This window comes from Fundulus heteroclitus, chromosome 4, assembly GCF_011125445.2.
Source record: "Fundulus heteroclitus isolate FHET01 chromosome 4, MU-UCD_Fhet_4.1, whole genome shotgun sequence".
In the NCBI taxonomy this organism is placed as follows: Eukaryota; Metazoa; Chordata; class Actinopteri; order Cyprinodontiformes; family Fundulidae; genus Fundulus; species Fundulus heteroclitus.
Window position 1 is genome coordinate 6851937 of NC_046364.1, and position 25577 is coordinate 6877513.

General features: G+C 41.3%; 1 protein-coding gene, 1 long non-coding RNA gene and 2 other non-coding genes across 6 annotated transcripts in view; all 4 read right to left on the bottom strand.

Moving 5' to 3' along the window:
* Positions 1–3262: 3262 nt before the first annotated feature.
* On the bottom strand, positions 3263–8767 carry LOC105931883. Its single transcript, XR_001166541.3, has 6 exons — positions 8634–8767; positions 8178–8301; positions 7262–7341; positions 5974–6070; positions 3852–3967; positions 3263–3760 (listed from the first exon to the last, which is right to left on the bottom strand). It is a non-coding gene; the product is annotated as an uncharacterized LOC105931883 (long non-coding RNA).
* Positions 6153–6265, bottom strand: LOC118563011. The gene has a single exon (XR_004930961.1). It is a non-coding gene; the product is annotated as a small nucleolar RNA SNORD67 (small nucleolar RNA).
* On the bottom strand, positions 7997–8110 carry LOC118563015. The gene has a single exon (XR_004930965.1). It is a non-coding gene; the product is annotated as a small nucleolar RNA SNORD67 (small nucleolar RNA).
* Positions 8768–11235: 2468 nt separating the features above from the next.
* The window catches only part of lrp4 (low density lipoprotein receptor-related protein 4), a 144374-nt gene continuing 130032 nt past the window's right edge, over positions 11236–25577 (bottom strand). Inside the window, exons 29-39 of one of the 3 annotated variants that reach the window (XM_021320592.2) lie at positions 25274–25492; positions 22024–22158; positions 20461–20569; positions 19938–20130; positions 19323–19436; positions 16910–17021; positions 16491–16552; positions 15985–16072; positions 15733–15874; positions 15469–15530; positions 13853–13940 (exon numbers count right to left, since the gene is read on the bottom strand). In XM_021320592.2, the coding sequence (XP_021176267.2) occupies positions 15489–15530; positions 15733–15874; positions 15985–16072; positions 16491–16552; positions 16910–17021; positions 19323–19436; positions 19938–20130; positions 20461–20569; positions 22024–22158; positions 25274–25492 (1216 nt within the window). In that variant the 3' untranslated portion in view covers positions 13853–13940; positions 15469–15488. Of the gene's footprint in view, positions 13941–15468; positions 15531–15732; positions 15875–15984; positions 16073–16490; positions 16553–16909; positions 17022–19322; positions 19437–19937; positions 20131–20460; positions 20570–22023; positions 22159–25273; positions 25493–25577 lie in introns of all 3 variants that reach the window. The other 2 variants (XM_021320591.2, XM_012870776.3) reach the window with 2 other exon arrangements.

The window sequence follows — 25577 nt, forward strand, 5'->3', positions numbered from 1 at the left end:
AGAGTGTGCCACATGGGGCAAAAGGTGGTATTTATACAAGCAGTAAGTGAATTACAAAAAGAGCAATAAGAATCATTAAGGCTGGTATTTCTTGATCATTATTTATAAAATCCAATTGTTTGGACATCCAAATTGCACAGTTCATTAAATTGAACATTTCAATCTTTGCTAATGACTGTTTTTACACTTTTTAACTTCTCGGGGAGTGCTCATATGCCACGTTCATTCAATTGCGCAGTAGTTTACATGGTTTTATAAAGTGACTGCTGTCATTTTTAACTCAAACTTTAAGGACTATTTGCACGCCTTCCAGCTTCACAGGAAGCGTTATCAGTACGTTCAACTTGAACATTTATGTCTTTGATTCATGTCTATGTATTATATGAGAATTCTGAGCCGGTGTCACAACAAACCTTCATTATGGTCACGTAAACGCCAGTAAAGACTCTTTCTTCTTTATGGATGAATATGGCATATAAATTATACTAATGTTACAGCTTCACCTAAGAGCCTTGCTATATCATTTAATATGTAAAATTGCAATCAGAATCAATCAACCTCCCAAATGTTGATATGATTTATCAGTTTCTTTAGATTCTGCTTTGCATGATTTCCTTATGACTTTAGTGACGCATTAAAGCAACATTGAAAATGCACAATGCCGTATCTGTCTATTGTGTCGTTTTTTGTTTTTTTTTTACCTAGACAACTTTGTCACAATTATTAAACCCTAACATAAGTTACTTTAAAAATTGTTTGAGGGTTTTTCTGGCCTAGAAGAGATGCCATTGGGAGCCTTATTAGAAAGTTTAAAACTTATGGAAGAGCTGCAAACCTGCATGGCCGTGGAAGAAAGCGGCAGATTTCATCAAGAGCTCTTAGGAATTTAGTCCAGATGGCCAAGAAAAAAAACACAACCTACAGGACGTCACGATGAAGGCTGGTAGTAGCAGTTTCAGTGTTAAGCACAAGGCCTGTGTTGCATAAATAAAACACTCTGTGGATGAACTCCAAGACAACAATCCCCTCTCCACCACACTGTAACGGGGATGAAAAATCCTGCAAACTCATGATAAAAGTAATTTTTCCAATTTAACTTCAATGTTGGGTCAACCTTTGTTGTAAAAATCACTAATATGCATCAATAATAAGCTAATAAGCATTTCTGCTGCTCAATGAGGCGTTTCTGTAATTTATTGTCATCCCCATTACCAAAATGCCTGTTGACGCTGAGGGGGGTTTGATATTTTGATTGTAACTTTGTGCATTAGTGTGTGAATATCTACGTATAACTTTGGTAATATTTGTATAAACATTAAGACGTTTGTAAGCTTATGACATGTTTCATAACCTACTCAATTTATGAGGCTTGACACATTTCAGAAAGAAACCCAAATTGACCTTGGAACTTCGCAGCAGCTTCATCATGTCAGGACAGGATAAAAAATAAATAAAAATAAGACAATTTACACAAATATTTACGTAAATCTGTAAAATCAAATGAAGCTACAGGATTCACCCAGGTCTTATTTTAGTTTATGGGCGTGTTCTTAGTGACACCTTACACAGGTAAGCAGTGGAACCAGAACAGGGTGATGTGGACAAAAACATTTAAAAAAAAATGTTTTTCCAGTTTATTTAATAGTTTCAATAATTATCACAGTAGCTTTCAACTAAGAGTCCAGATTCAAAGATCGGTTTCAATACAGAGATCAAATTAAAATAATAGACTGGATTGACAAACCTACCATAGAGCAAACAGTTCCCCCACATTGTAGAACGTCATGGACTGCATGTAAAGTACAGGGGTTGGACAATGAAACTCAAACACCTGGTTTTAGACCACAATAATTTATTAGTATGGTGTAGGGCCTCCTTTTGCGGCCAATACAGAGTCAATTCGTCTTGGGAATGACGTATACAAGTCCTGCACAGTGGTCAGAGGGATTTTAAGCCATTCTTCTTGCAGGATAGTGACCAGGTCACGACGTGATGCTGGTGGAGGAAAATGGTTCCTGACTCACTCCTCCAAAACACCCCAAAGTGGCTCAATAACATTTAGATCTGGTGACTGTGCAGGCCATGGGAGATGTTCAACTTCACTTTCATGTTCATCAAACCAATATTTCGCCAGTCTTGCTGTGTGTGTCGGTGCATTGTCATCCTGATACACGGCACCTCCTTCAGGATACAATGTTTGAACCATTGGATGCTCATGGTCCTCCAGAATGCTTCGGTAGTCCTTGGCAGTGACGCGCCCATCTAGCACAAGTATGGGGCCAAGGGAATGCCATGATATGGCAGCCCAAAACATCACTGATCCACCCCCATGCTTCACTCTGGGCATGCAACAGTCTGGGAGGTCTGCTTCTTTGGGGCTTCTCCACACCGTAACTCTCCCAGACGTGGGGAAAACAGTAAAGGTAGACTCATCAGAGAACAATACATGTTTCAAATTGTCCACAGCCCAAGATTTGCACCATTGAAAAAGACATTTGGCATCGGCACGAGTGAGCCAAGGTTTGGCTATAGCAGCCCGGCCGTGGATATTAACCCTGTGGAGCTCCTGACGGACAGTTTTGGTGGAAACAGGAGAGTTGAGGTGCACATTTAATTCTGCCGTGATTTGGCGAGCCGTGGTTTTATGTTTTTTGGATACAATCTGCGTTAGCACCCGAACATCCCTTTCAGTCAGCTTCCTCTTGCATCTACAGTTAATCCTGTTGGATGTGGTTCGTCCTTCTTGTTGGTATGCTGACATTACCCTGGATACCGTGGCTCTTGATACATCACAAAGACGTACTGTCTTGGTCACAGATGCGCCAGCAAGACGTGCACCAACAATTTGTCCTCTTTTGAACTTTGGCATGTCACCCATAATGTTGTGTGCATTGCAATATTTTGAGCAAAACTGTGCTCTTACCCTGCTAATTGGACCTTCACACTCTGCTCTTATTGGTTCAATGTGCAATTAATGAAGATTGGCCACCAGGCTGGTCCAATTTAGCCATGAAACCTCCCAAACTAAAATAAGAGGTTTCAGTTTCATTGTCCAACCCCTGTACTATATACTGGGATTTTCTCCACTAACAATATATTGCTCAACAAACTAACTCACTCTGCAAATACTAGCATAAAATAATGCAAAAGGTTGTAATCTCTTCTCCTTGTAAAACTGCTTTTAAACGGTTGTTCTACACAGTTTCACAGGGTCACATTTCCTGTCGTATTGAATTTTAAACCATCACACATAGACGTTCTCTGAACCTCAATAGAACATTTCAATTGTTTTATAGCCAGGCAACAAGTTCAGTACATTTTTGCTTGCAGCATTTCTTGTGAAATTATTGCATCAAAACTTCAGCACAACGGCCGACCAAAAGCATTCCTACATTATGAAACCCGTCTGGCTTACAGGAGCAAAATGCAAACGTTTAAGTGTGGTGGCCGCTGATGCAAGACCGCCCCAGAACCTGCAACCCGCGCTGACAAACCGTCACCTCCGCCAGAACCGCAGCAGAACAGCAGGAGAACAGCGAGATGTGACCGGTGGACACAAACGATTACAATGTCACGTTAACAAGGACCGTCGGCAGCAGTCAGGGTCAATGGGGGCCTGGTGCTCAGAGCAGGGCGCTTCTGTTCTGTGAAGGATCCAAGTTCCCTGGTTCAAATCCCGCACACTGCCACTCTGGGTCCCTGAGCAAGACCCTTGGCTCCAGAACGCTCCTCGGGCGCCACAATCGCAGCTCACCGGTTCCTGAAGGATGGGTTAAATGAAGAAATGTTTCATTGGCATGAGAAATAAAGAGAATGATTACATTTTATAAATGTAATGCTGTTTTTTTTACCTTGGGAAAACGTTTTGTTATCACAGCAACAAACTTATTTGTAGAGCTTTAGTCTTCCTGAAGTTGCTCATGTTGTGGAGAACCTCTGCTGTGTTGATTCAGAGCAACATGTCAGTCTGCCAGGGAAGATAAGCGGTGGGATGAAGTGGAGGAATAAATTGTAAACTCACAGCACCCCCCCCCCCCCAAAAAAAACAGGAGCAACTGTTTGTTCACAAAATATTTGTAAATGACATTTTTAGACAGTGCTGTAAAGCGACCGTTATCTCACCTGTGTAATATGGTAGGAGTTAAAGGATGAATAAATTTTCCATTGTAAGATTTCAATATATGCTCTACTTAAAAAATAAATAAATAAATAAAAGCCCCCAGCTGCATGAACGGCCCCGTGCTCAGGGGCCACATATGTAGCACTCTTGATATGCGGTCAGGGGGTCACACAAATGGCCCCCCGGCCCACACTTCGGGCACCCCAGAGGTAGAAGAAACAAATCAAAAGACGACTTTAAGCAAATTTGCCTGAGGAATGAATCCATTTAGACTTCGCTGCTTTCCAGAACTCCCTGCAGCGAGTTGCAGGAACTCTGCAGCAGATTCAGGGATCAATGTTCTCTAGCAGGACAAGACACCACACAACTGAAGTTAGCATGTAGGAATGCTCAGAATGACAGCAGCGCTTCTAAGAGTGAGTGAAGAGCTAATCCTTGATAGTTTTTACGTATGCGCATTATATTCCAAATCAAAACATTAAGAAAAACGTTGCAAATGTATTATCGCGCAACACAACGTGAGGAAACTGGGAGTATTTTGATAAAAAAAATGTTTTTTTTGCTCAACAAGAAATAATACTCCATATTTAGTTTTGCCATGAATCACTAAAATCAGATTTTGTTGGAAGATGATGCCTCTTAGAACTGCTTCTGCATGGAGCCGACCCATATTTGGCACCTGTGAACATTTATCAGACTCAGGAAGATTGGACAATATTCCAGAATTTCTCTGCATTTCTTAGTTTGGTCCAAGCATTTTTCATATCACTCCACAAGTTTTCTACTTGACTAATATCCAGGGATTTGACGGCTACATAACATTAACCTAGTGGACCAGAACCAAGAAGCCTATGGTCCTGCTGGTGTGTTTGGAGTCGTCTTGTTGAAACACCAACTTCAAGGGAATTTCTTCCTCCTTAGCTAAAACTTAAGCACTGATCTATTCAAACTGATCCAGGTCCAGATTTTCAACAAATTGACCTTAATTCGCAGCACGAGAACCATCTCTGTAGCATGATGCCACGGCCACCATGCACAGAATACTGTGGCGTACATATGAAGTTTGGTAAATTTAGATCTGTGGCAGGTACAGCGGTACGTTGACTTACAAACGTCCCAACTACTGAATTGTTCACTGTGTGAGCCGTCTACCAAAAATACAGCTTAGAAACCAGTTTACGATGTCCCACCACTTGTGGGCGCCACCATGAACGCTACAAGCCAGGACCCAGACACCAGGTTTTGTTTTAAGTGACGGCGTTGGGGCCGTTTTCTCTACAAGAGAGAAAGGAAACGTTGGGAATTTAGGAAACTTTCAGACTTTTAGAAAGAACCCCCCAGAAGAAGTTCACCCAACTCATCTCAGAGACATTCTGAGAGGGAGAATAAAACCGATTTAATTGGTTTTTAATCAAAAAAGCCTGCAGGTGAAAGTGAGGAAAGCGGTGGTAGTATTAAACAGCAGAAACATCCAGTGAGCCAGAGGTATGCTACTAATGATGTTCTTATGAACTTTTCTAAGGAGGATGTCATCCTTCCACTCTAGTATCACTGTTGAAAGGTGTCTGCATAGAGGATGTCTGTACGTCCCATCCTCTGCATGTGAAAATGCACAGAAATCTGAGTAATCATGTTTTTATAGAAATATAATAACTCAATGAGTGCTACACGTAATAAGACCATTCCACATGCTACTATACTAGCTTACATCAAGGTAAAACATTCAAATGCCAGACATGTTAAAAAAAATTAATAAATAAATCTTAAAAACTAATATATATATATAAACCATGTTAAAGAGGTGAAGTTCTTATTCTGTTTTCTAAATATTATTAAAGACTCTTCATGCTCACCAGCATTGGCTTTTCTCTGACTCAGTCTACAAGGAACTTGTTGGCAGACAGATTCTGGACTAGAAATGTCCCACAGTCGCCTTCTTCGATCTTCTGTCTGAAAATAAAAATGAATCAAGTAGAAATAAATGAACTTTGACACCACAACCTAACGGAGGTTATTTCTTCTCCCCTGGAGAGGCGACTCAGATGGCCCCTGTGCACAATGGGTGTCAACACATCGTGTCAGGACAGGCCTGCCGTGCCACTGCAAACAGCGACCTGGCTAATAGTGCAACTCATCACTGTCACCTCCCCAAAACACACAGAGACAAAGTCAGCGCATTCAAGTTCATCCACAAAAAAATTTAATAAAAATCACAACAGCGGCAGAGAAACTAATACAATCACCTTTGCTAATTTTAAGCTAAATATGGGCTTTTAGATGCGGGTTAACAAAGTTACAACCTTCAGGAACTTAATGCTACACATTTCTATAAAATGTTCTCCTGAAAAGTCCCTGAAAAGTCGACCACAAGGCGACAGATTTTTGTCTCACAGACTCACAAAATCGCCCTCATTGTTTCTGAGCCTCTAATTTCATGTAATGTGGATCATGAATGACAATTTTAGAATAAAAGACGCTGCTCGACATTCCCTTTTATCCAGGGAATGACCCATCCAGATTCTAATGCTGCATTCCTGATCTCTACCGGAACGCCCCCCAGTGGTCGGAATTATGAGTTCGGAGAAACACGACCATCACCGGCTCCAGGATTCAAAATGGCTGCTGGTTGAACACCGTAAATAGATCTTCATAGTCTGACTTTCTTAGCCGTTCTGGATTATTGGTGTAAATTTACTCTCAGTCATGAACAAACTACTGTAGTGTTTGCGATGTTCAACCCTTGTTCATTTATGCACAAAATACAGCGTAGAACAGAGCCACTGTTATGGAGCAACAAAGAATCGCCAACTGGCGTTCACGTTTAATGTTTAGTTGAAATATATTGCAATAAAACGCGTCTTTAAAGCGTGCTGCTAGTCACACCGGCTGTTTTTACACATTTAACAAAGGCTTTACTGCAAGTGTCCGTGATTTCACCAACTTCCAGAGAACTGGAACGCCATCAACTTGGAGATGACGTCACTTCAGACTTCCTACGTTCGAGGTGAATAGAGTCCAGCATAAAGAAACAACAAAGTGACTGGAGGCCCTTTGACTCGCTTCAAAGTCTTGAGGATGTTACACACCTCACCCTTCAGATTTACCTCTGATGTAATAAGAGAATATTTAACTCCTACAGACCTTTAGAGACGAAGACGTTCCAGTTCAAGTCTGCGGGGCCGAGCCTTTAAATCTTCAGAGGGTTTTCTTTCGCCTCCAGACTTCATAACACAGGGAGAAATTTGTAAAAATAAAATTACATGTTCCAGGAAATTAAAAAGTAATTATTAATTTAGTTTAGTAAACCAACATATATTAAGAGTTTTAAATCAACACAATCCTTGGAAACAGATACTTGACATACACGCCTAAATGTTTTTTTTAGCTGAAAGCTGCAAAGAGCAGAGTGAGAAACCAATTTATTCAAAGTGCTTTAGAGCAAAATAAGGAAATAAATTGTGCAAATGGTTTTAAGTTAAAACATGTGAAGATACAGAAGAGTAAAAACACTTTCTTAAACCTCTGGGGGAAGCATACAGCTGCACTTTGAAGCTTTAGTCTCTGACAAAAAAAAAAAAAACAGCTTAGCACAAAAAACACACTACACAAGGGGGACAAGAAGCTTCCTGTAATGGATGCTTAGGCCCACGGAGACAAATGATATAAAAAAATGAGAAATCAGGCTGGGATTACAGAGACAAAAGCAGCAGATACTAGCAAAGCACAGAACAACCATTCTTAAATGGTCGTTAAAATGTGTTGTGATGTTAGATAATTTACAAAAGGAAAGGCTTTCTACATTAATTTGGCACATTTCCAATTTAACACCTGTAAAGCTACCAGTTTTATTTTTTTATTACTACTATTATTGATGGTGGTGTAGTCAGATGGCCCCAGCGCACATGGCGTCTCCTCACATTGGCTCGGATTGAGGTGCTGATGCCACTGCAGCAGCACCTCAACTGATTAGTGCAACTCATCACTCTCACATCCACCATCTAGTTGGTATGACCATCTAACGGGGAAAATACGAGGATTTTTTTTGGTTCTTCCGTACCTTGCATTTCAACACCGCCGGGGCGCGTCATCCATTCGGTGCCTTCACCATGAGGGCTACTGGACTCCTTTTCTTAGGCCCTTGAGAAAAGTTCTTAGACATCTGAGCACAAACAAACCCAGAGCTAACAAAAAAAAAAAAAAAAAAACAAGCATTTAGACTCACGACAAGGAACCAAGACGACACATCTTCATATTTAATGCCCAACGCCAGACTCATTAGGGAGATACAATGGCACATGAGCTGCAATAAATGCTACTCTTAAACGTCATAAAATATAGAGAAAATACCACCAGCTAGCTAGCCGAATTAGCCTAACTGCTAGCCACCTCATGAAGGTAGCATCAAGCATTCACTTCAAAATATCAATAGTAAAACTCCTACGTAAGTTAAAACCTAGGATTACCGCTTTGTCTTGTATTAACGAGTTTCGACCTCAAGTAAGGCAACTTTTACCTGATGCTTGAATACATCACACGTGTCTCCTCCGCTTTAAAACTCGTGGCTGGCGGTGGTTAGCTCGAACCTTGCTCTAGCGCTCGGCAACCAACAAGTTGGAGCATTACCGCCACCAGCCGGTGAGGAGTGTACACTGCAGCAATGTGCATCACAACTTAGGTTGGCAAACAGCCAACCTGAGTCCCCATACACCGAGCTGCGTCTCGGTGTTAGGCGCGCTTACACTCAGAGAAGGATGCAAGTACCCGGTTCGATCCCCAGCGCCTGCACTCTGGGTCCCTGAGCAAGACCCTTAACCCCAGATTGCTCCCCGGCCGCCGCACATGGCAGCCCACCGCTCCCCAAGGGTGATGGGTTAAAAGCAGACAACAAATGTCGTTGTAATGTTTCAATGACAATAAAGATGATATTACTAGAAAAAAAACACACACTTTTCGAAATAATTTTGTAATGTAAAACTAATTAAACCAATACTTGCGGCAGGTATATTAAGCACTGTTCTAAGTACTTCCAACAACAATATCTACCGTTTACTTGTCCTCCAAATGACTCAATGAGCTCAGCAGAAAGAAAATAGCATTAAAACAACAAATTTGATGCACAAACGAGAAGTCTCACAAACTGTAGGTGTGTCTCTCTTGTGCATTTTTGGTTAAAACGAGTATGTTATTTAGTCAGTTAAGTTACTTGCAGTTGGTAGAGTAGCCAGAAGTTTTACTCAACAGTAGCGATACTTCTCAATATTAACTCAAGTAAACAGTACAGTGCAGTAAAACTACTCCTAAAAGTACATTTTGTTCAAAAAGTTACTCAAGTACATGTAACTGAGTAAATGTAACCCACCTCTGTGCATTACCGCCTCCTTGTATGAAGACGCGTAGATCCATAGGGACTTTAACCAATTATGGATGAGCTCCACTTTCACTAAATATCTAGTTAAAACTTAAAAAAAAAAAAAAAAAAAGTTGTCTGAATTCTCCAGCAACAAACTACTCAAGATGCTAGTTTAGACATTTGAACACGTCGGTACCGTTTGTTGGAAAGTTAAAGGCTGCATCCAAAATGTTCTGATTAGACCTTTGAGCTCCTCTTCCTAGTTCCTGTTCCTTGACCTTTCATAAGGTCAACAAAGGTACCATCTTGGGGAGTGTTATGGAAAAATATGATTACTTGTTATATTAATCAGGCAATTATATGGAAAATAATAAGAGGTACTTTTTGGTCTCTAAACAGGAGGCTAATGAGAACTGGACTATATGTCAGTTGTTTAGGGTACCATGTGGTCTGCTGGTGAAAGTTCGCCGTTTCCTGAAATTAACAGTCGATTCAACCTCCTTCACTGCTGACAAGCTTTATTGAAATGCTAAATTCATTTTCCAGCAGGGCACTTGCCTGCTGACAGTACCAAAAGCTAGTTCAGTGACCATAAATGTGCTTGTTCAGCCAGGAAGCAGACCTGGCCTGAACCCCATGAAGAATCTACAGAGTACCCTTTTGTCAAGAGGAAGAGAGACATCAGACCCAACAACGAACATGACTGAAAGCTGGTAACAAGCAACTTGGGCTTTCATTACATCTCAGCAGAGCCACAGGCTGGTCGCCTCCATGCCACGCTGCATTAATGCAGTAATTCATGCTAAAGGAGCGACATCCAAGTAGTGCATGCAAATGAACGTACTTTTCAGATGCATCACATTTGTTGAAAATATCCTTTTTATTGATGTTTCATAATGTAATTTTTTCTAATGCTGAATTCTTGGTTTTCATTATGTCTAAGCCATAACCATGAAAATGACAAGAAATAAAAGACCTAAAATATTTCACTGTGTGAGGAATCTATGAGTTTCATTTTCAGTTACAAAAAACATTCTAATTGTAAATGGAATTCTAGTTTTGTTTATATGGATTTACTCTTTAAATCCGTCTTTTTAGCAATATATACCTGAAAGTTTTTGGGTATAACTGACTGGTATTTGAACTGTCCATGAATTTGTTTAGCCTTTCATCACTATATATCACTTTAAGTTCAGTGTTTTTTTTTTTGTTTTTTTTTTTGGTTTAGGGCAGTGCTTTTTATGCCAAATATAGTTTGGAGATACGTAATAAAACTGAGGAAATTTCTAACCTTCTTGTCACTAATAGCTTTATAAATAAGATTGTTTCCATCACCTCTTACCTGGCTTTATCTAAAGTATGCAAAAGCTAAAATGACAGAAAGCTTTTTTTTTTTTTTTTTCTCTTTAAACTGTTTTTTTTTTCTGTTAAACTGTCAACGTTTAGTTTGGAATATTTTTTTTTTTTGAACTTAAAATGCAAAATTGGATTCTCTCTACTTTCACATTTTAGAAAAAAAAACAGGTTTGCAGACTCTTTGTAGACCGCATCATGTGGAATGCTTCAATTTAAAAAGGGAAAACATTTTTTTTCCCACATTAATAATTTTACTTGGTAGCTTAATTGTTTATCTCGTCTCTGATGAATGCAGGAAACATGTCCTCCAGATTTATCTCTAGATTATAGCTGAACCTTCTCTCCCTTTATTTCCAAGGGATTAAACCTAAAGTGAAATAAAAATTTCAAAGATGAATGAGTCAAAGGGTTCATTGAAATGCAAATGCCATTTTATATTAAAAGATAGCAAAGGAATAATTCACTATATCACACAACACATCTTGTTAGTACTGCCAGGAAATACATATACAGCCTTTTCATATTTACACATAAGTGACAACCAAAAAGAAAAAAAAAATCATAAATACCTTTTTGTTAACTTTACAACAACTATATGTGACCAGTATTTGATAAGATTTTAAAAGAGCACTGTTAAATAACTGGCACCTTCCCTATCATTTACAAAGCTTAAAAACACAGTGGTTAAAATGATCCAGCAAAAAAACAGCCAAAAAAAAAAAAAAAAAAAAAACTCTCTCTCCAGTGAGTGAAATTAATACAAGTCTAAAAACGGTCATGAAATCCCTTTGTACAAAAGACTTTACAAATCCATCAACACGATATAAACAGAAACATTTGGTTAAACCCACATGGTAAAATCTGTACAGTTTTTCCGCATTTCCTGCAGCAGAGTTGGAGAGACTGGGAGCTGGGATAACTTAATACTGGGTCGTCACGATGCTCTGAAGGCCCTACTGTCAACTAATCCTAGAGACTGTAGTTATGTAGCTGCCAAGACCCCCTTCCATCGGCCTCAGTGCTTTAGTCTAGCAGCAAATCAGCAGGTAGCTGAGCTTGTAGCAGATACTTCAAAATACACGGCCCTATTACGTCGAAAAGGTAAATTTGTATAGCGATGTAGTATTCTGTACCGCGTTTAAACAGCAAGAATTTTAGTCTAATATTAAAGCAATACCCCAGAACTGGTAACTGCATTAGGATCTGTCCAGTATGTTGGAGGCATGTTTCTAAATGAGAATCCTCACTCTCTGAGGGGGTGAGACTGGAACCGTTTGTTGACCCCTGCATTAAGGATGCAGACTGCTCGGCTCAAGCTTCAAAGTGGTAAATGTTCTCATTTAACCAAGCAGCGTTTCACCAAGCAAACACCTTTGAGCCAGCTTTTTGGCCCTCTTGTCTCTAGACAGTACGTCAAGTATGTTGCTAACAAGAGCTTTAATATGATCACTTCCATACCAAAAATGAGAACTTATTACAGACATGGGAATGCCATGTAAAAAAAAGAAAAAAAAGAAAAAAGGGGAAATTAAATAAATGAAATTTGTTTTAACCTGCTAAAAAGTGAGGGACTGAACTAGTTATTAGAAAGCTTTACATTCTACAAGTGCTACTATAGGTAATATTAACTGTATAGAGATCCTCAGCAAAAATATTGCTTGCTTTTGTGTGTGTGTGTGTGTGTGTGTGTGTGTGGGGGGGGGGTTACAGAAATGCTAGATCAGAATGAACAAACTGTGTTGAGATGTTTGCATCCATCTGCGAAGCTAAACAGCTAAGTAAGAAAAACTGTCATCGACGTTTTAATTAATACGACATTATTAAATATACAACTGAAGGAGAGAGATTAAAGTGTTTCACACTCAGGACTTAGCGTCCTCAAAGCTTGTTTTGCTATGCTGAACGATAAACATGCGCTGAAATATAAACTAAAAGAAAAAAAAGAAAACTTTTTCCAGCCATGTTTGCAGAAAATACATAGACCGTCTGAGGGTAGCGTCATCCTTTCCTGATTGGAGGCTGTATCAGAATCAGAGGAAAACCCATCAGGACTGAGGTTTCCAACCTGCAACAGCAAGTCTGTAAGTAAAGTAACCAAAAAAAAAAAAAAAAAAAAAACATCCCAGAATTATTACGAATCTCAAATGCAAGTGAAGGCGGAGAGGGAAGCGTGGAGACCGCGTGAAGTCTCGGCCTTTGGCACCGTCATCAAACAAAACTGAGTCCTGCTGCACAAACCGCTCACACCACACTCAGCAAAAAAAGAAAAGTAAAGGTTTATAAATAGAGTTCGTATAGACATGACTGGCATCTGAGCGAGCAGTTGTTGAATCATCCATGTTGGTTTAGCTTTTTTTTTTTTTCCCCCCAAACAAAAAAAAAAAAATAGTTCCCAAAAATATTTGAGGTACACAGAGAAGCGTTCGCCTTGTTGAGTCTCCATCCTTAAAACTGGCTCCAGATGGTCTCAGCGTCTCTGTTTACATCCTACCTGGAGTCCTTTGCGTTCTTGAACGCAGCACGCTCCTCCAGTTTATCACTTTTCCCGGAGGAAGTGACACTTGGGAGTGCTGCGCTTGTGTGTGTACGCAGAAGCAGGACATTTGTTTTCTGTGTCTAACCAGGTTTCATATGAACTATTACTTTACATATGCTTCAGTTAATCTTTGAATGTGTACCGGCTCTGAGCGCAGGTGTCTGCACACGCGTGTGTTATGTGATGGATGGGTGAGAGGAAGCGCAGGGGGGAGAAAAAAAAAAAAAAAATCGCTCTCACACTTCGCTCTCGGTGGAGGGTTTGCGTATGGAGGCCCAGCCGGTGTCGGGCAGGCTGTGCTGGGCGTGGCGCTGGGGGGTGATGGCTGAGGGGGTCAGTGTGGTTATGGAGGAGCACTCGGACGCCTCCTCCTGGAGGAGCTGCTCCGTCTCGCCGTCGTCGAGCGAGGCGCTGCTGGTCTGCAGGGACACGGTGTCCGTGCGCATGCAGGTGTGCAGGCCGCCTCGGGACGGCTTGATCTGCTTTAGGTCGTCCCAGTAAAGTTCTTCGCTGGAAAGGAGACACACGCCCTCCACTATGCGGATCTTCTCCTTCGTGTAGCCTCCGTCCACCCCGCCCTGGACGAGGAGACACATTTAGGATTAAAGAGGTTGCAATGACTTCTTCCAAAAAGGACTCATACTCATTCATTTATGATTTTATGAGATAGAACAACAAAATTGTGCATAATCAAAAACTAGAAGGAAAGTAAAGCCTGTTTTTTTTTATTTTTGGACAAAAATCTGGACTATTTTTTTCCTAAATCCATCAGCTGAAGCTCAGTGACATGGAATAGAGAACAAATCCTGCCTGACTTCCAACTGAATTGCTGGCTGGACCATTCCAGCACATGAATGTGGAGATCTAAGCCATTCCAATGTTGTTCTGGTTGGGTGTTTAAGGCTACTGTCCGGCTCCAACATGTTTTCAGCCAGCTTTGCCCCGTATTTAGATCCACTCATGCCACCATCAGTCCTATGTTTGGGATATCTGACCAGACTGCCTGCCCCTGCTAAAGAAAAGCCTGATGCTGCCACCACCATGCTTCATTGTAGGAATGGCATGTCCAGGATGATTTCTCCGCCTATATGCTAAATGCTAGTAGGTTAGTTCTCTACTAGCATTTAGCATATAGGCAAAGCAACCTAATCTGGCTTCATGTGACTTGAGCCTTTCTTCAACATGCTTGCTGAACTGAATAGTTCTCTGTAACATGTCCTGTGTTTGGGATATTGTTTTGGAACCTAGTCAGCCCTGTATTCCTTGGTCTTTACTGATGCTGATTGTCCTCCATGTCTGTTTATTTAAATAAAACTATGAGGCCTTCACACTTGCTTTGTACTGAGATCAAAGGTGAGCTCTGTTAATTAAACAGGTGAGCATTGAATGCAATAAATTACACTGGGTTTTATTTAGGGATTATTACTGTAATATCATGGACCAAGGCACATTTTTTTGTTTCTTTTTTCAAATTTGGGAAGCATCGTATCCTTTATATGCACCATTATGTTGCTCTATCACATAAAATGATCTTAAAATACATCGAAGAGTGTGATTGTAACGTGAAAAGATGAATGACTATGAAGACTTTAGCAAGGCACTGGGCTACAAAAGTTTGTCTGTTGAACTGGTCTTCGTTTTAACAGACAAATTCATATTTATCAGCCAACAACAAAAAATGCTGCATCTTGCATATTAGTTACATTTGTCCAAAAACAGTTAATTCTAGTTGCAATCAAATTTTGCCGCATTATGAAATATTTCCTCCTATCTGTTAAAAGCAGGCTTCATTAGCTAGATTATTCAAAACCAGGCAGTTTATCATTCCAAAAACAAAACACAAGTCATGACTTGTAGCTAATATTGAGAAATGATTTGTTAGTTTTTCCTTTCAGAGTAAGGTGCTAAATGTTTAATCTGGAAACTGTGGACTCACATCAACAGTTTGTTCTCAAGGTTGTTGTTATTTTGAGTATTTTTTACTCATCTAAGCTTCAACGGCTGCACAGAAGAGGTGTTAGCAAAATGTGGACAGGAGCTTTCATGCAGCAACGAACCAAAGATAAAGAGAACACCAGACGCCACTCGTTCATGCCGTGCAGCTACCTCTCCTTGGGACAAGTGGGTCAAAAGATAAAGGGGGAGAGAGAGTTGTAGGGATGGGAGAGCTGCAGCGGTGAAGAAAAGAACGGGGAGAAGATGAGCGCTGCCGTCTGTGGCCTGTGAAAGCTACAAGCTGCAATATTCAGAACAGGTCATCTAAAGAGAGGCAAGCTCTCTCTTTGACAAATCCCCCAAAATTCACAGGGTCTGATCAACCAAAAAGGTCAGTTGTCCTTGCAATGACCCCACCGGGTCCGTGGCCTTTACCTCCTTCTTATATCGAAGCTGGTTGTATATCGGAGGCTTCTGTGACGTTTCGATCTTCACCTCTTGTGTGGACGTTCGGTAGGAGGGGTTACTGTAGGTCAGATTGCTCACACCGGGTTCAGCAAATTTAGACTTCTTGTGTCTGTAGGTCAAAAACCCAGAAAAACGCAAATCTCAAATGTTAATATTTGATTATCAAAGTTTTTTTGTTTTTTTTTTGGTTTAAGGGAATGAACAATCTGAGTAACTGACCTGTAAATGATAAAAGCAGCAATAAGGATCAAAATGGCCAGGATGGTGAGAACCCCTCCAATCACATAGCTGATATGAAGTCCTTCTCCTAAAACGGACGTCACATGAAAAATGCAAACATTATACATTAAACATTAGCACCGAGGCGCTTTAGTGCTTCGGTATAAATTAAGTAAGTTACCACATTTGTAAATTAAAACAGGTAAGAGCTTAAATGTCTACACAACCGTGACGAAAATATTAATCAACATGGACCAGAGTTGGCACAGATGTGCAGATTTTTTGTTTCCAGTATTTTGCAACACGTTTTTTTTTTAAACATACAAGTAAGAAATTAGATCTTTAGAGCAGAAATAAAAAGGTATCTTAAAATTATAAACTGTCCTGGGTTTATGTGATCGACCGTTTGCTGTTATATTTAGGTTCACAAAGATGGGAGTTAAAACCAGAGTACGGATTATATTTTAGTGTGCAGAGACCAGAAGTGTGTTTTTCTCTGTACTTACCGTGAGGGGCTGTCACCACTGTGTTCATGCAGCCTCCTGCGTTTAAATCCTTCTCAGTGCAGCTAAAAAAAAAAAGAAAGAAGAAAGCCCAGCTTGTCATAATCTTGTGTTTTGTTCTTACAAAGGGTAATGAAGATGTCTGTGGAGGTTTTACTTTGGAAACCTTTCAAAAATGCGTTTTTGTTTGGTAAGATTTATTACGTTCTCAATGGGACAGTGAAAATTCCAGCAGCTTATTTTTTTAGACCAACACCAGCGATGGCTCTTCTCTATAGATCACTATAGCACATGCTGCCATTCTTACTTTATTTCACTTCAACTTTTTTATATTCCCAAAAGTGAAATTTAGAAGCTCCTTACAAGGCAGTCGAAATCGAACATCTAGTGGAACGTTGTCATTTCCAAACAGAGAAACATACTTGATCAGTGAAGGTCCCCTGTGTGGCGGTTCTGTCGGTCCGTTGGGCATCTTTTTGGGAACAGGAGTGCTGCTGGCACTTTTGGTAGCAGAAGTGGGGATGTAACCTGGAACTGAACCAACACATCCATGTAAGAACCTGAGTAAGCAGAAGCACACTGGAACCTGTTTTTTAATCGTTTGGTTAATTAATACTATAACCTGAGAGTTTCACTTTTACATCTGGCATCTTTAAATCTGATCCAAAATAGGTTTTGTATTCATTGCTGCTTGTTTTTTTATGAGGATTGGGAAAGAAGACCTTCCTGGCTAAAGATTACAAACAAAAAATATAAAACATTATGGAGACGGTAAAGGTTTTTTACATAAAGTAAATTCTATTTTAACACAATAAATCCTTATTTTGGGTTAAGACTTGAAATACTATGCTATTGCACGTAATCTAACTTGGTATAATGTGATCTTTAAAACAGCAGGTCGGCTTAGAGAAAATATGGAATTATCACATTAAATCAAGAATATGAATTCATATCGTTGCATTTTTGTTCATATCCGATAGTCCCATATTTTTAACTTGTTTTGAGAACATTGTGTCAGATGTTGCCCTATTTCTTCTTTTTGCTGTTGGAGAACTAAGATATGATTTCTACTGCTATTATCAGGAATCCTAAAAATTTGTTCACGTTGAAATTCCATGCTTTTCAAGACTTATATTTCCAGGGCACTCTGCCATCTTTTTGACATTTTTTTTAACTAATAATGCAAAACTTCACCATTAATGAATTTATGTATGGATGGATACTTTTAAATAGTTAAATTGGGAATAAAGGCTTTCTCCGTAATTTTCTATTTCAATTCTTACTCAGACCTGGAAAACACAAATCAAAATACATACGTCTCATAATTCATAGGAGCTTTGCATGATGTTGACCAAAATTAATCATTTTAATTTTTTTATTAGCAACTCGTGCAAACAGCATGGTGGATCTGGTTGCCTTGAGGTGTTGGGAAATACTTTTTTATTCCCTTTCAAAATTTATTTAAATCAGTGCCACTTGATTTAAATAATCAAGACAGTGCACACACAGTCTACATGTGTTTTGTGGATCTGGAGAAGGCATTCGACCGTGTCCCCCGGGGGATCCTGTGGGGGGTACTCCGGGAGTATGGAGTACCGGACCCTTTAATAAGGGCTATCAGGTCTCTGTACGACCGGTGTCAGAGTCTGGTCCGCATTGCCGGCAGTAAGTCGGACTCGTTTCCGGTGAGAGTTGGACTCCGCCAAGGCTGCCCTTTGTCACCGATTCTGTTCATAACTTTTATGGACAGAATTTCTAGGCGCAGCCAAGGTGTTGAGGGGATCCGCTTTGGTGGCCTCAGGATTGCGTCTCTGCTATTCGCGGATGACGTGGTCCTATTGGCTTCATCAGGGCGTGATCTACAGCTCTCACTGGAGCGGTTCGCAGCCGAGTGCGAAGCGGCCGGGATGAAAATCAGTGCCTCCAAATCCGAGACCATGGTCTTGAACCGGAAAAGGGTAGAGTGCCTTCTCCGGGTTGGGGAGGATGTCCTGCCCCTAGTGGAGGAGTTCAAGTATCTTGGGGTCTTGTTCACGAATGAGGGGAGGATGGAGCGGGAGATCGACAGGCGGATTGGTGCAGCGTCTGCTGTGAAGCGGGCGCTGTACCGATCAGTTGTGGTGAAGAGAGAGCTGAGCCAAAAGGCGAAGCTCTCGATTTACCGGTCGATCTACGTTCCTACCCTCATCTATGGTCACGAGCTTTGGGTCGTGACCGAAAGAACGAGATCCCGGATACAAGCGGGCAAAATGAGTTTTCTCCGTAGTGTGTCTGGGCTCTCCCTTAGAGATAGGGTGAGGAGCTCAGTCATCCGGGGAGGACTCAGAGTAGAGCCGCTGCTCCTCCACGTCCAGAGGAGCCAGTTGAGGTGGCTCGGGCATCTGGTCAGGATGCCTCCTGGACGCCTCCCTGGAGAGGTGTTCCGGGCACGTCCCACCGGGAGGAGGCCCAGGGGAAGACCCAGGACACGCTGGAGGGACTATGTCTCCCGGCTAGCCTGGGAACGCCTTGGGGTTCCTCCTGAGGAGCTGGCCCAAGTGGCTGGGGAGAGGGACGTCTGGGCCTCCCTACTAAAGCTGCTACCCCCGCGACCCGACCCCGGATAAGCGGAAGACGACGGACGGACGGACAGTGCCACTTCAAATTTGCTGTATTGGACTTATAGAGTTAAGTGTAAAACAGTTTCCTCTGCTATCCTTATTACCCTTACTCCTAATAATACCCTGAAAAGTTCCAAAGTTGTGAATAAGGAAATCCCGACCTACGCATCACCTATCGGTCACTGCCGTCTAGCCTAGGATTCAGACCCGGTAAACGATAACAGAGATCACTAACCAGTAGAACAGGGTCGTCCATCTTGTTCATCTGGGCAGGCGCAAACAAAACTGTTGGTCTTGGCGAAGCAGAGGTGAGTGCAGCCGCCGTTGTTTATTCCACACAGGTTAGTGCCTGAGGGACAGGGAGGAGAAGGAATAGGCGTGAAAGAATTGGACTGGGTTACTTTTAAAGAAATATTTTGTTTTTTGCTCCCTTTATAGAGTGAGAGCACCTCAGTTTGCTTTGTTTTGTTGGAACAAAGCATTACCCCTCGGGTATTATGAGATCTTTATATAAGAAATAAGTTTTGCAATAGAAGTGAGAATAATCAAGACCAAAACAGAAAACAAATTTACTATTTACACTTCACAGATACCATCTACCTTGGATTTTAAACAGGTTTAAGTAAATCCATCATGGAATATTAACATGAACGTTTATGTTTCAAGCAGGAATGACACCAACTGTTCCTCCAGGTTACCTGCTAACCTTTGTTGCCAGTGGTCATACTCTTCGACCAGTAGGTGGCACTACACTCCTGTTACATTCTTCTCTGCTTCACCGCTTTAGACAAAGCCACCAGACAGAAGGTGAGTTTTAACACCTCCCACACAGTCAGGAGAAACGCCTTACCTGTCTGCCTGTGTGGAGACACCACTATAATGTCCATCAGGCCCTCCACATTGGCCAGCACAGTTTCCTTATTTCGCCCGCTGTGTTTATCCACTCGCTGGATGGACTTAGTCTGCCAGTCCGTCCAGTAGATCCAGCGGTCTTGCTGCGAGAGTCGGGAGAAAGGAGTTAGAGGGGAGGACACCGGCTTCGACTGGGGAAACGGGGGAGAAGAAGAGAGGAAAAACACGGACAAGGAACAAGGAGCAAGGGTGGGGTGAGAGGAAGAAAGGGAAGGGGAAGGGGGGGAGAGAGGGAGAGAGAGAGAGAGAGAGGAGGAAGAAAAATGAGTGGAAGGAAAGTAGACGAAATGGTTAAGTTTAATGAGTTCGATATGAGCTGGAGGACGCAGAGGCGACAATGAGAATCACGCGGTGAGCCGATGAATCAAAGAGAGCAGGTGAGTGGAGGAGGCAGCCACGAGGGAGGGTCAGCCCTGTGATTCACAGCCGAGCTGAGGGGGCAGGAGGGTGGAGGCGAGTACCTGTGTGAGGGCGAAAGGGTGCGACACGGGACTAACGAGGACCTGACGCAGCTTTCCATTCAGGTCTGAGCTCTCAATCCTGTCCAAATGGGCATCCACCCAGTAGATCCTACAAAGGAAATCAAAGAGTCATGAGGAACACGGTGCGTCATTTCTGCTGTACGAGCAAACACCTAAACATGTGCTCTAAACCCCAGCTTTGATGCATCTCCAGGTACATATTCATACACTAAAAATGTCTCAAACACTATCTAAAGCAAATGTTTTTTTCCATCCTTAATTATAAGGAAGAACTATTAGTATTAATAAAATGAACGTGTTTTAACATCTATATACAGATCTACAGATCAGATCTGCCGGAAAAAGGTTTGCAGGTTACATGGAGTGTTGTTGTAGGACACTATGTTAAATAGCACTGCTGCACTGCACAAACACTATTAAAGCTATAGTTGGTAATCCTGTTCAGAAACACTTTGTTATACTGGGAGACATCGCCCCTCCATCCTGAAAGTAGGCAATATATTATGTATTCAGAAAAAGAAGGTTACATTTTTTTTTTATCTCTGTGAGATTTGGTCCGAATGTCAGGGATTGGTCAGAGGACTGGTCCTGCTCTCTGTCCCTTAAGTTCTGGGGTATCATCTTATCTATTGATTGTCCCACCTTCCATTATTCTGATGCGCTCACGTAACGCCAATGTGTGTGCGCTCGTTCCTTGCGCACTTGCGCTCATGCATGCGCACTTCGACTGTTACCTTAGCGGTTAGCTTCGGTGTTAGCCGTTCATTGTAGCTCCGCTGCTCTCACCGTAGACTTTGAACATGGCTAAGAGTTATAAGAAGCAAACCGCATACAAGTTTATGAGAAGAAGACGAAGGTCTCAGTAAAAAGAAATAAGACTAGAGTGGATTTGGGAGATTTTTTCACATTATCCCCTTGAGGAGTGGAAGAGCAGATAAGATGGTGTTGCAAATGTGCAGTTACTCAAAAATTATGTATCATTATGATCAGCCAGACATTATGATCAGCCAGACACCTATATCTAACAAATTGCAAGGCACTGCATATTCTGACACCTTTACAACAAAACCAGCTTTAATTTCTTCAACACACTGAGCTACAGTCTCTCGTCTGTTAAACTGGACCACAAAGGTCCACCTTCACTCCAGTCCCTACCATTTTTGATAGACACAGATCAGCACTCAGACTCCCTCTAATCCTTTTAACACACCCACTTTCAGGACAAAATGTTCACTTGCTGCCTAATATATCCCACCCACTTACAGGTGCCATAATGAACCCTTCAACCCTTTTCGGGATTCACGATGAAGAGATAATTAGTGTTACTAAAGTGTCATGCATCATAAATGATATGCCAGATCAGTGTATTTTGTCCGATCAATGGACAAAACAATTGAAAACATCACAATCAGTAAAAAGCAAATAAAGTATAACTAAAACCTTATCCTATCACAACACAACAGTCATGACATCTTTCCAGTGAAAGGCTGCCTGTACAAAAAAAGTGTCATGATAGTATTCAATCTATACTTTTTTCCTAACCTTCTTGTGTCGTAGTCTAGCGTGAGACCGTTGGGCCATCCCAGGTCCGTATTGATTAGAACTTTTCGGTCGGATCCATCAAGATGGGATCTCTCAATCTTCGCAATGTGCCCCCAGTCGGTCCAGAAGAGAAACCTGCAGACACAAGGCAGCACTATTGGGAACTTCCTTTTGTGATAAGCCACTTTATAGAAGACATAGACCAAATATGGTGGATTAAACTGACATTCATGTCCTTCACTCATTCATATTTTCTGTCCTTTGGAGTTCTCCATCAACAATAAGACTGTTGCTCATTTCTATGGTGAAGACAACGGTGAACTCCAGTGATTGAGCCTCTACAATGAAACTAATCTTACCATGGATATTGGTTTGTCTAAAAAGCTTTGTATGTAGGTTTAAACATGAAGAAAAATGGATTCTATTAGACATCAAGTCCCATCACTTACATAAAATATATGCATAATTTGTAACATAATGCCTATACTATAATGTATATGCTGTGTATGTACTGGGATGAAGGGTGGACAGAGCAAGTTACTTTTTCCCTTGATGTGACCATCTGTCTTTTTTACTCGCAGGTCTTCATCACCTGAGCATCTTGGAATGAAAATTCTAAGCTTTACGCAATATATTTGAACATTTATCTGAAAAATGGTCCAACTCTGCTGCAATGTCAGAGACGTCAAACAATCGGCATGCTGAGGTAAGTGAATCTTCATCAGTTTAGAAAACGTGTCAGGATAGCGCGGTATGAAACACAAAAAGTCATTATCAGGTCACTGCTGTGACATTTTCACAACGTAGCGCTTATGTGAGTGTTACGGCTGCAGTCAGTCCTGGCCTTATTTTCCTTTTAGGGTTCGAGAGACAGGCCTTCTGCAGGTGGTATGCATTTACCTGATTGGTGTTCTGCTGCTTTAAAGCTGCTCTGCATGCAGCAGAGGGGAGGCTCTCTTCCTGCTCTCCCTCCTCAGATCCCCGTTTGGTTTGGTTTGGTTTGGTTTGGTTTGGAGCCTGTCTTATGGTTGGGTTTTGTTAGGTTTGTTTTGCATTTGCTTATTTCTGGTTAGTCATGGTTTCTTATTTTAGGTATTCTCTCTTTGGGATTTTATTTCTTTAGTATAATTTAATAAAATTCAGTTTTAATTTAAGCAGAAAAATCCTTGTGTGGTCTCCTTGTAATGTTATCCCACCAAACGAGCCTGGTGGACGTAACATTTGTGGGGGCTCGTCCAAATTTAGGTGGACCAATTAGGCTTGATTGGGTTCATTGTTGTATTCAGGTTGCAGTTACATGCCCCTGACTTTGTCTTTTCCTGTTCCATTTTTGTGGTTGGAGGTCCATGAGGATATTGGCACTTTTGTTTGAGGAGGGAGAGAGAAGTCTTTGTTTTATTAGGTAAGTGTTGGTGGTTTTGGCAACTCCGTTTTAGACAACCCTGTTTATTATTTTAGTTTGTTATTTTTGGGCTGGACTCTGGGCTGAGGGCACCGCCGTGGTTTGCAGCCTGAGAGGTTTTTGACCTGGAAGGATTTGCTGCCAGCGGTATTTTGGTGCTTCAAGTGCCTTGGCTCTTGGAGGAAGGCCTGAAGACTAGGCCAAGGTTAGGCAGGGTTCTGGTCTCTGAGTTAGCTGCAGGAAAATGGAGATTTGCCATTGGTTTGAAACAGTCATGCACTTCCTGACAGTGTTTGGTTACAGTATTTGGTATTTTCTGACTAGTTTTGTGAGTTGGAATATTTTTTTAAAAAAATGGATACTGTTTTTTTTGTTTTTTTGTCTTCCCCAACTGTAGAGCTACTGGGAAAAACGTACAAAAGAGCAGATCCGTATAGTAGCTGAACACTTTAAAATCTGATTTTGAAGCTGCAAGACATGTTGTGATAAACCTGTTGTCCGAGATGTCCGTCTTCAGTGTTTGTCTTGTGCTTGTATTGTGACCTTTGGTGTTGTGGAGAGGTTAGCTACTTGTGGTTGGATCACATCTTGTGTTGCTGGCTTTCTGAAGCAGTAACGTTTGAGTGTGGCGGTGGACCATGCTGATGGTGATCCTTTTTGTTGGTGTGACTCTCCACATTTTGTTGGTCACTTGTATGACTTGTTGACATGGTAATTTGTGGGTTTTAAACCACTTTGTGTGTGTGACCATTTGTGTTGTGGTGTCACCAATTCTTAGTTGGTTTGGATTATTAGTTGCCACTTGTGGTATTGTGTGGTAACTTTGTGTAATAATCCATTTGACTGTTGTGCTCCCTTTTTGGGTCACATGTTGCCATCGTCTAAGTCATTTGTGTTTTGTCTTAATGGGTGTTTTTTTTTTTTACATCAGGTTAATTGGTTTTTCAACAACACATCTAGTTTTGTTTCAATAGTTCAGCTCCTTCTGACTTCTTTTGCTGCTCCTTCTTAAATTTCGGATTGTGATAGACCAAACATAAAAAGGAAAATGGTTACAGAGGTCCTAGGTAGGATCCTCTGTTTTAAGGGGGGAGGTGTTACGGCTGCAGTCAGTCCTGGCCTTATTTTCCTTTTAGGGTTCGAGAGACAGGCCTTCTGCAGGTGGTATGCATTTACCTGATTGGTGTTCTGCTGCTTTAAAGCTGCTCTGCATGCAGCAGAGGGGAGGCTCTCTTCCTGCTCTCCCTCCTCAGATCCCCGTTTGGTTTGGTTTGGTTTGGTTTGGTTTGGTTTGGTTTGGTTTGGAGCCTGTCTTATGGTTGGGTTTTGTTAGGTTTGTTTTGCATTTGCTTATTTCTGGTTAGTCATGGTTTCTTATTTTAGGTATTCTCTCTTTGGGATTTTATTTCTTTAGTATAATTTAATAAAATTCAGTTTTAATTTAAGCAGAAAAATCCTTGTGTGGTCTCCTTGTAATGTTATCCCACCAAACGAGCCTGGTGGACGTAACAGTGAGGTAAATATGCCGTCTCTAAGTCGCAACATTTGTGCTATGAAACATTTCAGCGTATCCAAATTAAACTTTCAAATTACATATAGGACATTATAAGTAGTGTAAAAAGGCGTGGCTAAGGCGTTATTTATCTAAAATGAGATCAAAGATGGGCATTTAAACACGCTACGGGGGAACATAACAGAGTAGCAACAAAAGCGAGGGGCAGTATCTTTATAAATGAACAAAAACAGTTTACTATAACACGTACCACCTAATTTCATTAGATTACTTACATTTGATCAGTCCAAAACTATTAATTTCAATAAGAAGCCCTTTTAAGTCGCCACTCTTACCCTTTGCTTGGGAACACTGCAATGGCTCGTGGTTCATCCAAACTGTTGTTCACCAGGACTTTGCGGCAAGTCCCGTCCAGACGCGCCACCTCAATGGTGTTGCGCCCAGTGTCAGTCCAGTACATGTTTCTGGACACCCAGTCCACAGCCAGTCCATCGGTGGTCTTCAGGCCCTGGCTGATCACCGTTTCCATGCCACTGCCGTCCAGATTAGACCTCCTAACGAGAAACCAAACAAGATATTTTCAGAGAACAGCAACGAGCACATAAACCGCAACGCGTCTCACTTCCTCCTTCCTTTTTC